The 15,924-nt window shown below is 38.8% G+C and overlaps 2 protein-coding genes across 2 annotated transcripts; one reads left to right on the top strand and one right to left on the bottom strand.

Annotated features, from left to right (window-relative positions):
• Positions 1-5,988: 5,988 nt before the first annotated feature.
• LOC113503765 lies at positions 5,989-7,914 on the top strand. The gene has a single exon (XM_026885849.1). It carries the CDS (start codon positions 6,011-6,013, stop codon positions 7,796-7,798), a length of 1,788 nt encoding a protein of 595 aa, XP_026741650.1. The 5' UTR covers positions 5,989-6,010; the 3' UTR covers positions 7,799-7,914.
• A 2,907-nt stretch (positions 7,915-10,821) lies between these two features.
• LOC113503726 (protein Smaug) lies at positions 10,822-15,878 on the bottom strand. The gene is made up of 7 exons (XM_026885800.1): positions 15,366-15,878; positions 13,895-14,102; positions 13,000-13,640; positions 12,678-12,920; positions 12,470-12,597; positions 12,247-12,380; positions 10,822-12,165 (listed from the first exon to the last, which is right to left on the bottom strand). Exons 1-7 carry the CDS (start codon positions 15,613-15,615, stop codon positions 11,964-11,966), a joined length of 1,806 nt encoding a protein of 601 aa, XP_026741601.1. The 5' UTR covers positions 15,616-15,878; the 3' UTR covers positions 10,822-11,963.
• Between the last annotated feature and the right edge of the window lie 46 nt (positions 15,879-15,924).

Here is a 15,924-nt window from a genome sequence, read left to right as displayed (position 1 = left end):
TGGACTCGTATTCTAAACTATTTTAAAGCATAAAAGTGTCGAAGTGCCAAAATTAACTCGAACTCAAATAAAATAATAATAATTCAATATTCATATCTATTTTCGGACATCCTAAAATCTGAATAACTTTTCCCGTGGGTATTGTGATTGTGTTCCTGTTTCGTGCCTGATTCCTGAGAGGGAAAGCCTCTTCAACTTCAACAGACCAAAGAAATGGTCATGTTCCAGTACATTTTCTACGTGTTCCTGTAAGTCTTGAAAACATTATATTTCCCAGCGAAAGTGCAACTCATCTCTAACAATTCGAAAACAAGTGCGTGAAAGTGCGTAAACCCAGTGAACTAAACATAAAGGTTTATTTTCTTGTGCGCGTTACTAATTCTAATTTATTTTTTGTTTGCAAACTTTATATTCTAAATGTCTCACTGTTATTGTTAACCATTACTCGGAATTATCACTATCAAGACATTCGATACCGCACTCGCTCTTATCTAAACCTCACATTACAGTTGCCGCCTATTACACCGAACTACATCTTTAGTGGACGCGTTATAAAATTTGTTTAATAAAATGTCTCTTAAACTAGAAAAAATGAAAATATTCAAATTGGAACTCTATTTAAATTTATAAAACATTCGATGGCACACGTGAAAAATTGAATTCATTTCTAACTAATTGTGACAACGCAATTGATTTAGCTTCTGATACCCAAAAACCAATATTATTTAAATATATATTATCACAATTAGAAGGCAAAGCCGAAGTAGCTTGCTCCATTAAAGAATTCGACTCTGGGACCAATTAAATAGTTTCCTTAAGACACAGTTCGGTGAAAGAAAACACTATGCCCATCTTATGACTGAATTACGGGAATGCCAACAACTAAATGAACCGGTTAACCAATTCGCATTACGCTCGAAACTTGCCTTTCGAAGCTCTTAACAGAAGTAACATTATCCAATAAAAAGAAAGCGAATTAGTTGGTCGTATAGCGGCTATGGAAGACTTAGCACTCCACACGTTTTTAATTGGCCTTAAGCCCGAAATTTCTAATCTAGTCCGCAGTAGAAACCCATCCACTCTCAACGATGCAATCAATTTTGCCGTCTCAGAGGAGAAGATCCTAAATTCGTATAATAAGCGTAATCCTCAAAGTTCAACATTACATCGTATTGCATTTAAACCACAATATCCTTCTCGTCCTTCAAACCATGATGTCAATTCTAAGCCGCAAATGGCTAAACAATATGACCGAGATAATAAAATCTATTCTGTAGGTATTGTAAAAATCAAGGTCATACCATTGAAACATGTAGAAAACGCGAGTACAACAATAATCGGTTCAAGGCTAATCCATCTCCCAAATATCAAAAGCAACCTTATCAGGAGAACTATAAACCTGCTCGCGTTAATTGTGTAACCAGTGAAGATGACTATTATAATCCGGAACCACAACCATCCACGAGCACAAATGATACCCAATATGACGAAACCCACGATTTAAACGAATAGTGGGCTCACGGAGGTGCCTCGTGAGGCCCAAAATACGACCTCTCACAAAATCCTTCCATGTCAACGGCACCAATTTACCTAAATCCAAGGACCACACGGGTAACCAGCCCCAAGCAAGTGTCCATTCTACTAAATCCAAGGACCACACGGGTAACAGCCCCAAGCGAGTGTCCATTCTTCTAAATCCAAGGACCACACGGGTAACCAGCCCCAAGCAAGTGTCCATTCTACTAAATCCAAGGACCACACGGGTAACCAGCCCCAAGCAAGTGTCCATTCTCCTAAATCCAAGGACCACACGGGTAACCAGCCCCAAGCAAGTGTCCATTCTACTAAATCCAAGGACCACACGGGTAACCAGCCCCAAGCAAGTGTCCATTCTCCTAAATCCAAGTCTCACGGGTAACCAGCCCCAAGTAAAAGCCCAAAACTGCTTTACTGACAATTTCCTGGAAGAAAATAAAATATATGAAATATCGTATAATCGAAATATATCCTTACCTCATGTCTGCATTCAAACATCCGTTTCTGAGAAACCACTTATTTTACTCGTAGACACTGGATCTTCGATCTGCCTTCTCCAAAAGACCTCTATTCAATCATACTCCGACCTGAAACTCAATGAAAACATAATTAAATTAAAAGGCATAGATAGTAAAGAAAATGCTGTACTTACCCTTGGTAATTTCGATATGAACCTTATATTCGGCAAAGAATCTATATCTTACCCATTTCACGTAGTAGAACCAATTGATTTCCCCTACGATGGTATCATAGGAAATAATTTACTTACCCATTATCAGTGTTCTATTGATTACAATCGTCATATTCTTAACCTAGGAATAAATAAAATTAAACTAAATTTCACAGACCCAATTTATCAAATACCACCTCGTTCTGAAATCACTGTAGAATGTTCAGTAAGTAACCCTGAATTAAAAGAAGGTCTCATTCTTGACCAACATATAAGTGATACGTTATTTATTGCGAATTGCTTAGCTAAAGTCAAAAGGAACAATCGAATTAACCTAACAGTTCTTAATACTTCTGAAGACCCTGTCTCTCTAAACTCTAATCTGCAACTTACCTTACACCCGATCAACTATGAAACTTGTCAAGTACATAATACTTACCAAACAGTTCTCGACAGAACTAACGAAGTCCTTAACCTTCTCCGCGTTTCACATCTAAATACAGAAGAAAGCGAAGCCCTCTATGACGTGTGCTCGAATTATTCCGATATATTTCACTTACCTAATGATCCACTTAGCTCAACTGACAGTATTCAACATGAAATCCGCACATCTTCTGATCAGCCCATTAACGTTAAATCTTATCGCTTCCCGGAAATACATAAGCAAGAAGTCAACTCCCAAATAAAGAAAATGATAGGTCAGAATATTATTAAACCTTCCTTATCTCCGTGGTCTTCTCCAATATGGATTGTTCCCAAAAAGATCGACGCTTCTGGTGAAAAGAAGTGGCGTATAGTCATTGACTATAGAAAGTTAAATGACATCACAATTGGTGAAATCTATCCTATTCCTAACATTGTTGAAATATTAGATCAATTAGGTAACTCTAAATACTTCTCTACTCTAGACCTTGCTTCCGGATTTCACCAAATAAAAATGTCTCCACAAGACGCTTGTAAAACCGCGTTCAGTGTTCCCCAAGGACATTTCGAATTCACTCGAATGCCCTTTGGTTTAAAAAACGCGCCAGCGACCTTCCAACGTCTAATGAATAATGTCTTAACAGGCCTTCAAGGCGAAAGATGTTTTGTTTATCTAGACGATATTGTCGTTTATTCACATGATTTAAATAGTCATATTCAAAATTTGACAGCAGTTTTTCAAAAACTTCGTAGTTTTAACTTGAAATTGCAACCAGATAAATGTGAATTCTTAAGAAAAGAAGTCGGCTATCTAGGACACATTATAACAGAAAATGGCCTAAAACCTGATCCAAATAAAGTTAAATCTGTTCAAGAATTCCCAGTTCCAAAGTGTCCGAAAGATATAAAATCATTTTTAGGTCTTATATCTTACTACAGACGTTTTATCCCTGAATTTTCAAAATTATCGAAGCCACTCTCCTCTCTTCTTAAGAAAAATGTATCATTTGTTTGGACAAATGAACAACAGTTAGCTTTTGAAACGCTTAAAGATAAGCTGACTAGCGCTCCAGTCCTTATTTATCCCGATTTCACAAAATCCTTTAACCTTACTTGTGATGCAAGTAACTATGCAATCTCTGCTATCCTGTCTCAAGGGCCAGTTGGCAAAGACCATCCCGTAGCCTATGCGTCTAGAACCTTGAACAAATGCGAAATCAACTATAGCACAACTGAAAAGGAATTATTGGCTATAGTATGGGGCTGCAAAACCTTTAGACCGTACCTGTTTGGTCGTAAATTTATGATCATAACTGACCATCGTCCTTTAAAATGGCTTTTCAACCACACTGACCCGAGCAGTAAATTGCAACGTTGGCGTCTCCAACTTCAAGAATTTGAATACGAAATAGTCTACCGAAAAGGTAAGCTAAATTCAGCAGCTGATGCTCTTTCTCGTTATCCTGTCAACCCTGCATATCCTGCAGATCCTGATACTGAGCTTATAGATTTAGGTCCATTAGACATTAGCCCTTTCAATGCAGAAGTAGGTGACTTCAGTCCTTTAAATATTCCAAGTCCTATGAATTTACCAGATCCTCTAATTCCTGACGAAATCCTGAGTCCCTCTCCAGAAGTTTTAAACGAAAATCCAAACATAGAAAGGGAAAATGAATTACAGCCTTCCGCTAACCAAGTTCCCGGAACGCAGTCTCTGCCTTTAAATTCACCTGATACTTACTCAAAATTCCTGAAAGTTCCTCGGACTGTAACGTATGACACAGTGATTTCCGAGTTCAACGATAGCCTACTAAAAACTCAGAATAACGTCTTAGTAATACCTACATCGCTTGATCTAGACGAATCTATTCCCTACGTCCAAGAAATCTTATCAAATTCGCCAGATTCCGAGTCGTTTATGAATTCAGAGAGAACCCTACATTCCTATAAACCATTATTGGTCGCTGATAAAACCTACTATTTCCTATTTATTAAAGTACACCACTTTGACAATTGTACCTATAGTGATATCTTCGAATCCTTAAAGAATCTACGTAATCACCTAATGTCTCTTAACGAGGCTATTCATAAAATAAGTATTACTGACTTCAAAAATCCATTTGATAAACATACATATATTAAAATTTATAATATGCTAGCTCACCTCTTTCACAATACATCAATTCAAATTCAAGTGTATCGCAATAAAATATATTATCCTAGTCCTTCTGAAGTTCAGAAAATTCTCCGTGAGAATCATGATATTCCTGTCGCTGGGCACCTTGGTGCAAATAGAATGTTTAATAAAATTCGAGAGCAGTATTTTTGGAAGAATATGAGGACGGAAATAGAAGATTATGTAAAAAAGTGTAATTCTTGTCAGACCAACAAAGCTCTTAGGAAAATTAACCGTGCACCCATGCAGATAACTAGCACCTCCACTGCCCCCTTTGAAAGAATGTCTCTTGATATAGTTGGTCCTCTTCCTGAATCCGGCACAGCCAAAATTAAATATATTCTAACACTTCAGGACGACCTAACTAAATATTCAATAGCATATCCAATTCGAAGTACTACCGCCGAAGAAACCAGCGACTGCCTGATTCACTTTATTTCTTTGTTTGGCATACCAAAAACTATCCTTACTGATCAAAGCACAAATTTTACAGCAGAGCTATTTAAAGAAACCTGCAAATTTCTAAAGATTAAACAGCTGTGGTCATCTCCATACCATCCACAGACACAAGGCGCTCTGGAAAGAAGCCATTCCACCTTAAAAGAGTACCTTAAATCTTACATATCTGAAAACCAAGACAATTGGCCAAAATATGTATATACTGCTATGCTCGCCTATAATACATCTATACATTCAACAACAAATTTCACTCCCTACGAGTTGATTTTCGGTCATAAACCAATCCTTCCTAATTCCATATATGAACCTAACACGAATGCCTCGTATCCGGACTATATTAAGATGCTTCAACATCGCCTTAAATGCACGCGTGATAAAGCCGTCGAATTTATAAAGAAGTCGAAAGAGTCTTCCAAAGCCTATTACGATGCCCGCACAAGACCTGTAAGTTACCATGCTGGTGACTATGTGTACCTTAAAAATCACCTCCGTATGCGTAAGGCTCTATCTCCGGTCTGGAAAGGCCCTTATAAAATTATTAAGGTTAATGGTAGAAATAGTGTAACGCTATTAATAAATAGACGACACGTGTCCCATCATTTTGATGAAATAAAATTAGCTCATCGCCGTGACACCGTGTCATAATCACTTTAAGCTTGTTTTAACTTAACGTAATATTTAAGTTTAGTTAGTCTTAGTTTAACTCTTAATTATTCCTTTACAGTTCTCTGTCTTCCGCAAAAGCAATGTTCATCACAAGTTCCACGAATGCTTCCGGCATATATTTTGACCCCATTGGGTCATTAAAAATGATAGACGGTTTCCTTAGCGTACTAATTCCAATAGATATTTCATTTATTCAACCGCATATTAAGAATCTTAACGGTGTGATAGGCACTTCTAAGTTCCTATGTAAGCAGACTGCTCTGTATACCGATATCGAGTGTCTTAATTTGCACCAGCCGTTATCAATAAGATACAACGACATTATTCGAGATTACGATTCTATTTCTCACTTAATTGAATCAAGGTCTAAACGTTCAGCCTGGTTTGGGGGTATTGGCACCCTATTCAAAAATCTATTTGGTACTATGAACGAAGACGACGCAATAAATTATAGTAACGCTATTCAATTAATAGAGAAAGATCAATCTAAATTATCCGAATTAGTCAAACAAAATATATTAGTAACTACTTCAACACTCTCTTCAATAGAAGACTCAGTAAATAAAATTAGTGTCAACGAGCAGAGATTAAATGATGCTATTGATGACATAGCTTTATTCCAAAAGAACTTGACCTTGTTAGCTGATAAATTAATATTAAAAACTAAATTCAATGGAATGTTAAATTTATTAGAAAGTAGTCTCCTAACTTTATCTTTTAAACTAGAAGACACTGTAAACGCTATTATGTTTAGTAAATTAAATATTTTGTATCCTTCTATTATAAGTCCAAAACAGCTATTTACAGAGCTTGTTAATAATTATAGGTTTTTAGCTGATAATCATCAATTTCCTTTAAGTTTAATTTTAGAAAATATACACACTTTAATGAATGTTTCAGAAATTGCGAGTTATTATAATAATAACAAAGTTGTATTTGCCTTAAAAATACCTTTAGTAAATTCCAGGAGCTATGATTTATATCATAACATACCTTATCCAGTTTCTGTAACCCATGATACTTATACTATGATCATTCCCTCTACTAAATATCTAGCTATTAACAGAGATAGATCATATTATAGTAAATTAGATAATCTAAGTAGCTGTAAGACAATAAATAACCAGTACTATATATGTGACAACCTAGATACTTACTCGTGTGCCAGGACTCCGATCTGCGAATCGGATATAATCTCAAAAGCATTAAAATCTGTGCCTAGTAATTGTAAGACCCAATTCATTCAAGGCCAACTAGATATTTGGCAAACGTTGTCTAACAATACATGGTTATATGTTATTACAAACCCTTCCAAATTGTCCATAGACTGTAAAGCTTCCAATACTGAAGTTATCATATCAGGCACAGGCATGATAAACTTACCTCCGTATTGTATAGCCTTTTATAAAGACTCAAGGTTAATACCCAAATATTACAAAACAATTAAAGTCCAAACAATTAAAATTAACTTTAATCTAGTAAATGACTCTTGTTGTAATTCAGAAACATTATCGAAACTTAAGCCTCAAATTCCCGTTTTAAATCTTACTAATATTAACCTTGATTCTATAACGTCACGACGAAATTTGGAAACCAGCCGCATTGTCAATAACCTTGACAAATTAATTGAAAAACCACATATTGTTTTATATGGTGAATATTATTCCTATGTAACAATAATTATATCTGTTATTATTGTAATATATATTCTTGTACTATTTTGTAAGTTTATAAAATCGGGCATTTGTCATCGCCTCTTAAATAGACAAGCTTTCAAATGTAATACGGAAAAAGCTGAAGAGCTTACAGAAGTTGCTGCTAGTTCTTCCGACATTTCCGCACCTAAAATCCGTAAATCCCTTGCATAAACTTAACCTTTTAAGGATAAGTTTAGTCAAAACCCTGGGGGCTGTTATATATATGTAATGTATATGATAGTGCCCAACGGCTCTTTCTATATCCCTTGTCAACACTTTTGATAGTTCATAATAATAAGACGCTCTTTTTGCGACAGTTCGATTCCATCATCCGCGCGTGACACTTGCCCTATTTACCGAGTCCTAAAGTAATTAAAGTGTCCTTCAATATTCATCTAAGTTTTATTTCTTTGTTTTTTTTAAAACCGAAATTCGGGAATCCTCATAACAATTTTGTTATATATATGTAATGTATATGATAGTGCCCAACGGCTCTTTCTATATCCCTTGTCAACACTTTTGATAGTTCATAATAATAAGACGCTCTTTTTGCGACAGTTCGATTCCATCATCCGCGCGTGACACTTGCCCTATTTACCGAGTCCTAAAGTAATTAAAGTGTCCTTCAATATTCATCTAAGTTTTATTTCTTTGTTTTTTTTTAAAACCGAAATTCGGGAATCCTCATAACAATTTGGTGGCAGCGGTGGGATACCGATGGTGAAGGTATCCCTGGGACGTCTCCTTCTGGACTCGTATTCTAAACTATTTTAAAGCATAAAAGTGTCGAAGTGCCAAAATTAACTCGAACTCAAATAAAATAATAATAATTCAATATTCATATCTATTTTCGGACATCCTAAAATCTGAATAACTTTTCCCGTGGGTATTGTGATTGTGTTCCTGTTTCGTGCCTGATTCCTGAGAGGGAAAGCCTCTTCAACTTCAACAGACCAAAGAAATGGTCATGTTCCAGTACATTTTCTACGTGTTCCTGTAAGTCTTGAAAACATTATATTTCCCAGCGAAAGTGCAACTCATCTCTAACAATTCGAAAACAAGTGCGTGAAAGTGCGTAAACCCAGTGAACTAAACATAAAGGTTTATTTTCTTGTGCGCGTTACTAATTCTAATTTATTTTTTGTTTGCAAACTTTATATTCTAAATGTCTCACTGTTATTGTTAACCATTACTCGGAATTATCACTATCAAGACATTCGATACCGCACTCGCTCTTATCTAAACCTCACATTACAGTTGCCGCCTATTACACCGAACTACATCTTTAGTGGACGCGTTATAAAATTTGTTTAATAAAATGTCTCTTAAACTAGAAAAAAATGAAAATATTCAAATTGGAACTCTATTTAAATTTATAAAAACATTCGATGGCACACGTGAAAAATTGAATTCATTTCTAACTAATTGTGACAACGCAATTGATTTAGCTTCTGATACCCAAAAACCAATATTATTTAAATATATATTATCACAATTAGAAGGCAAAGCCGAAGTAGCTTGCTCCATTAAAGAATTCGACTCTTGGGACCAATTAAATAGTTTCCTTAAGACTTCCTTTCCTACGCCAAGAACCATATGGTCATGGATCTTTCTAGAAATTTCCCGCGAACTTCTGATGGAATTTCCAATGAAAGTTAGCAACTACTGCAACTATTGATACAGAACTGAGGTCCTTCTCTGAACACTTACTACTTTACGATTGTGAACTTTTTTTTAAATATAATTCATTCCTCCACAGATTTCGTACCAAGTAAAGGTATTTTTGATATCAGCTGAAAGTTTCACAACAACTTTGCCTAACGTATAACCACTTGCGTAATACACTGCGGCTATTAATCACCACTTGACTTAAGAAGCACGGAACGCCCGCCCAGTGGCTGCGACAACTGAGGACTGTGTCATCCACATTTCTGTTCTATTGTAATGCATATTCGATCAAAGTGTCGGTGTATGTACACAAGTGGCGTGCTACAATTTTAAGTTTCCACAGAGGAGGGCCGTTCGCCGTAACTATTGTCTCGCGTTCCATTGTTGCCTATTTGTTTTGTGCTGAACCTCTGTGTCACCCATGGAGCGGACTCCTAAGTGGATTAAATACCTTCCATTTTTATGCTAATGAGTTTAGGAGGTTGTGTTAAGTTTTTCTTAGTGTAGGCAAGTCTCGTAACTCTGTTCATTTCATATGCAACGCGAATGTTGTGGTGGTTTTGGAAAACAAGATAACAATGAGGCTTGTAATTTTAAGTAGGTACGCTATTAGTTATGGTTAATAGAGGTTTTTTGTTTTTCAGTCATAGACGATTTATTTTGCGTAATAGGTATGTACCTACCTACTACAGATGTAGGTGGTCTAACGTGCTACGCTGTTATTTCCAACTCACTTGAACTATTGACATTTATCTATCTTTTCTTCCGTTTTCAGTCCTGTTGTTTATCTCCCCTAAGAATTAAAAGGGTGATCTCAAAAACTACCAGATCACTATGTAAGGATATTGTCTAGACTACAGACCTAGTCTTGACGGTAACCTAACCTAGGTTTCTACAGATAAATCACATTTACATGGCGGTTAAAGCTTCGCGATCATTACGATAGCTGTCATAAAACATCTAACTCTGAATCGTTATAATTTTGTTTTTTCTTCACAAAGTAGATTACATACCACCTTATCTCACACAATTAAAATTACCAATTAATTGGTTCGAAATAATATTGATATCGAAACACCTGTTGTAACAATTTCGTCGACGTTAACAAACAAATAACGCGCTGTATACTGACAATAACGGAAAAATAAGAACACCTTGTATGTGGAATATTAAAATGTTTATTATGAAAAATTGTGTAAAGCTATAGCTTAATTACTACGACTTTTATATTACGATAACCATGCGATACAGAGATTATTATAAATATTGTATACAATGTACTACCGACATGAGTATAAAAACTCAACTGAAAGATCTTAAAAAGTATTTTATTTAACTAAACTGTAAAAATATGGAAACATCTGAATCTGACGAATAATTATTCTTAAATAATATTTATGTTAATTAATATTTGTTACTTAATAATTTATTAAATCTTAAACAAATTCATTTTTTTTGTTGGTCCAAATGTTGTGAACTCCTGAACACTTGTTTACAAAATTTATAGCTTCTCATGACGGTTACTTTATATATATTATAATCTGTCATCAACACATGTTTTGTACAAAACAATAACCCTTATAAATACAATGCGAACTACTTCATTATTTACAAGAATTCTATAATTTCATTCTATAGATAAAATATTGCGTAAATAAAAAAATTATAAATTGCACACGTTACAATCAGATTTTTGATCCAGTCAAAACATGAATTGCTGAATATAAATATTCATTACATTAAATAGAATAGAATAAAATAAAAAATAATAATAAACAGCTTGCGAACTTTATAAATTATGCAAACATCAGTCAACAACGTTTATAACTAATTCACGTTAACATTATAATAGTTGTGAGACACGCTGAGACCAGACGTGCTAACGTAACAGTCACTATTCAACAATACCCGGTCAGTACACGACAACAATTATATATTCACTTCTGCGTCCACCCAGCCCCCGGCCTCGCTAAGGGAACTCGCGTACTCTAATAGGCGGTCAATTAATCTTACGTAGAACATTAGCAGTAGCCATCTACTGCAGTCAATATTTATATCTTATTAGTTCCCTAACTCCTATACCATGCAGCTAGGCATCGTATTGCAAACACGTTGCTGTTTCGGACGCGAGTCGCGAGCTGCCGAGCCAAGTCGACGCAGCAATACGTACATACATTACGTGACAACGTAAACTATCTACGGCGTCCGCCCCACGGTCTCGTGGTCGCGCCCTGTCTACCTACACTATACAGCTAACTACAAATAAAACCTCGCAAAAATTAGCACCAGAGAAATTTAGGATACGATTAGTTGTATACAATCGAGTCGATGTCACCGATTAAACTAGCATTATCGTTAGAATACTTACGCTAAGTATTCAGGGAGTGAAACTATAGGTTTTACAAATGCGGGTGATTTGTTATAAAAAGCTATAATCCTGGCCTACCTAGTAATAATTTGTATACGTTAACGGCGGGGCGGCGGACCCGGCCGAGGTCGGGGTCGCGCCTGGAACCGGAATTTCTCTAGCTACTGCGTCACTAAGGGTCCCGCCCACCGCGAGCCCAGTCAACAAAACTAACGATCTCACACGAAACCGCGCGGAAACCACATCACGTAACCGTCAGACGACTCGCGCCGGTCAGCGGGGCGGGGCCGCGGGCCCGCGTCAGTTGATGGCCTGCTCCGTCATCTGCAGGCACAGCGCGTCCAGGCTGGCGTAGTCCTCCGCGGGGGCGCGGGGAGGGGCCGCGCGGGGCCCCGCCCCAGCCCCCGCGGGCCCCACGCGCCCCGGGGCCCCGCCCGCCGGGCCCGCTCCCCAGCGAGCGCGCAGGGGCTTCGGGTGCCCGTTGTGTGGACCGATGCGCCATCTACAAAATTAAGGATATTAAGTACATCACTCAATTTCGATATCAACATGGCTAGAATATGATCGCACGCATAGGACTTACCTGGGCTTAGGGCATCTTCTGTTGTGCGGCATGTCTGATACGTGGTGAAAGAACTGTCGAGGCGGAAGGCGGTGCCGCAGCCGCTTCAGCGCTTCCAGCAATTCCGGCCGGTTAAACGCCTCATGGTGTAAAGCCTGCAAACAATAAATATTTCAATTATTAACATGTAATTTTTTAGGCGTTACATTGGTGTGCTGATCTATGTAGTCATAGTATACAATACCTTCTCGACGAGCCAGCAGTGAAGCGACATGGGGTCCACCGGGGGCTCGTGCTCGCCGTCCTCCGACAGCAACTGTGACGTCATGCGCACACTCGGAGGACAAGGCGTACTGTTCAGGCATTTTGATGCTGCAACAATGACCAATTAGAATGTTAGTAGGTGCGTGCGTCTTGGTAGTGGTGGACATGAGTGTGGGAGGCGTCCGTACCGGTGTGCAGCGCGCGCACGACCTTGGCGGGCAGGTCCCCGGCCGGCGGCATGGGGCTCAGCAGCACGGCGCGCAGCCGCTGCAGCGCGCGCCCCGCCCCCGCCGCGCCCCCCGCCGCCGCGCCCGCAGCGCCCCCCGCCCCCGCCGCCGCCAGCTCGGCCTCCACGGCCTCCAGCACGGCGCTACGCTCGTTCAGCTTCTTGATGGACAGCAGCAGCTTGTGCCGGGCGCCCTTCGTTACTCCTGCATATCACAACATGCTTTAGTATCATAACAACAATTCGTAATACTAGCTACCAAGTTAATCACAACAGTTCCTCACCTAATTTCTCTAGATACTTCTCATCCATCGTCATCATTTGCTCGTAACTCATGTTGGTGAACAGCCACACGTACTTATGAAGCCGCAAACTCTTCAACCACTGCGCGACCATCGACATCCCGGCGTGCTCACCGAAGTTGTGCGATCTCAGGTCGTCTAACCTCGTCTCACTACCCGTCGTCCCGTACATTATACTAATAGGTCTAATTTGACTCAAACTATGTTCACTGGACAGTGAAAAACTTCTAGGTTTCTGTACAAAAGGTTCGTCGCTCAGATTTTCTGCAGACGAGGACATGTGCATGAAGTTAGTCGACGGTGGGGTCAGGCTGTTGGATCGCTGTGACTTCGGCTGGGCTATAGTCGCGTCAAAGTTTAATTTTTCCCCTTCAATACTTATATCTACATCCCTACCATTCTTCGAGAATGATTCTTGAAGCAAGTCTGTGCTGAAGTGGTCTACTGTGTCTATAATTCCCCGGAACTCTACATTTTTGCCAATGGTCCGTCTGAATGTGTTGTTTGAGCTCCATATGTTTGTGTCTGGCATCAGACACGGGTCTATTCTCTGTTGCCACACGCTTTCTGTTCTGTTGCCCGAAATGTGGTTGTCCAAGTATCTCAACCATTGTGTCAATGTTCTGAAACAAAATAAGACATCACACACAAACAATGAAAGTGTCCTAACTGTTTCACTGTAATGGCTCAGTAACAATCTATTTTGAATAACAGAATATGCAAAGTATCAATTATCGAAATCGAAATAAATGGAATCATATACACTATTAATCTGTCAATTTATTTTTTATAGATACCCTCATTCTATTTGTAAAAACATTTCCACTGTTTTCTTCAAGCTCCTGCCTAAAGTATTGCGTAGCCTGGCATAAGTTACCCTTGATCATGATGTGTGAGGGCGGGGTGCACGAGCAGGTAGGACAGCAGCTGGCGGCAGAGCTCGGGCACGGCGGAGGAGCGGCGCGGCGCGTCCACGCAGCGCTGCACCAGCGCCGGCGCCGCGCTCACGTACACGTCCTTGCAGCGCTCGTTCTCCATGCGCAGCAGCGGCAGCAGCGCCAGCAGGCGCCGGAGACGTTCGCCTCCTGAGGACCACGCGTCATTGTATTATATGCAGTCCCCAACAGTTTAGAAAAAGAAACAAAACAAACCCTATTCAAATTTCGATCTCACTGGAGTGCATTACCAAAAACAATACTTTGGAGTGGAACAAACAATGTGTAGAAATTAATACATCAAGAGATTGATTGCGATTCAAATTAGTTAATATATCTTATCATTTGGACTGCTATTTCTTCTTCTTCTTCCTGCTCTCGTGCCATTTTGTTTTGGGTTGGTTCCATTAGTTCCGTAACTAGTTGAACTATTACAACCCCTTTTTTTCATTTCACTTTTCATGCATTCCAACCATATTTTCTTTACATTGGCAATTAAAGCAAAATATATGATTTTTAACATGTTTCCTTAATTTGTATAGATACTTTATAAGCTGAGAGTAATGGGTAAATATTCATTGCGAAAGTCAAGTTTCCTTTGACAAGCTGTATGAAGCTTTGTGTTGAACAAATGCAAAAAGGGCATTTTCATAAATAATAGGTAATAATAAAATTATTATTTGTGCTGTACTAATAACACAATGTATAATGATGACTACGTGTCACAATGATTTAAGTTTAATAAATTACAAACCATTGACTTTTATGACTCAACTTGATAATGTTTTATTTGGTGTCACTATATCTTTGTATTATAGCCTCCCATTATTACAAACTTCTTATTGCAAAAAAATGACACTGCTATTTCTTTTGATGAGAATATAAAACTTTTCATTGTTGTTGTTTAGTTTTAAAAGTTGGAATCTTCCATAAAATAGAAGAAATACCTGTGCTATGAGTTTGTATGTCTCACTGCTGGGCAAATTGGATATAGACTATAACTATACCAATAATTTAACATGAGTTAAGGTGATTATAGATTGGCATCTGACTAGGCCTATGGGATAGTCACTAGGCTCTCCTAAACAATAACTCTCATAGTAAAACTTGCCAAGCATAGGTGAAGGGTTCAAGTGAAGTAGGTTTTCTTTTTAATTTTGTCCTTTTTTAATGGCAGCCATTAATTGTAAGAACGAGATTACAAGTACCTACTAGGTAATTTATGCAACTGAAGGTAGTTAAAATTTTCAAAATGTTAACTGTTTTCAAGTAGCCAGTCTCATTATATTAAACTAGTGTAAATTAGGGAACATGCACTGTTAGTAGACTGCGTTAATTAGCAGTGCTTTACTAACATTCTCTATATAAGGAAAACAAGGTACAAAAACATGATTGTTAAGGTGTGAGACATACCGTCATCGTCGTCGCCGTCGCGCGCCGTGAGCAGGGCGGCCAGCAGCACCTCGTCGTTGGCTTCGCGCTCGAGGCGCTCGTCCTCAACGTGGCTGCGGAGCGCCGCCTCCACGGCCCGCTGCACCAGCTTCAGCCCCGGCCATGGCACCCGCCGAGCTAACGTGCAGGCCAACACCGTCTGCTCACACGCGCCCCATTGCTCGAACACCCCGGCTACGCCCCCGAGCTGCTCGTAAAACGTACCGTTCATCGTGAAAACAGCATAGCAAACCCAAAATATCAGATTTGTTTGTGTTCTACACGTCAGTAGTACGTGACAGCTGATCGTTGAGACACTATTTGACCTCCTTGGAGGCGTGTAGCACACGAAGCAATGATGGTGGCGAAAGGGCAGCGATTATGTCGCGTAATGCCGATGTTAATTAAGTGTTAAAATTACAGGTAGATTGAAAAACATTAAAATTGTTTCGACGGCCAGTCAGATTATCAGAAACCAAAATGGCCGACCACAGATAACAAATCTAAGCAGGATTCAGAAATGACAACTGTGCAGACGGCA

This window comes from Trichoplusia ni, chromosome 20 (genome assembly GCF_003590095.1).
Source record: "Trichoplusia ni isolate ovarian cell line Hi5 chromosome 20, tn1, whole genome shotgun sequence".
NCBI lineage: Eukaryota > Metazoa > Arthropoda > Insecta > Lepidoptera > Noctuidae > Trichoplusia > Trichoplusia ni.
The sequence above is the reverse complement of the archived record's forward strand: the minus strand, read 5'-3'. Positions and strand labels throughout refer to the sequence as shown.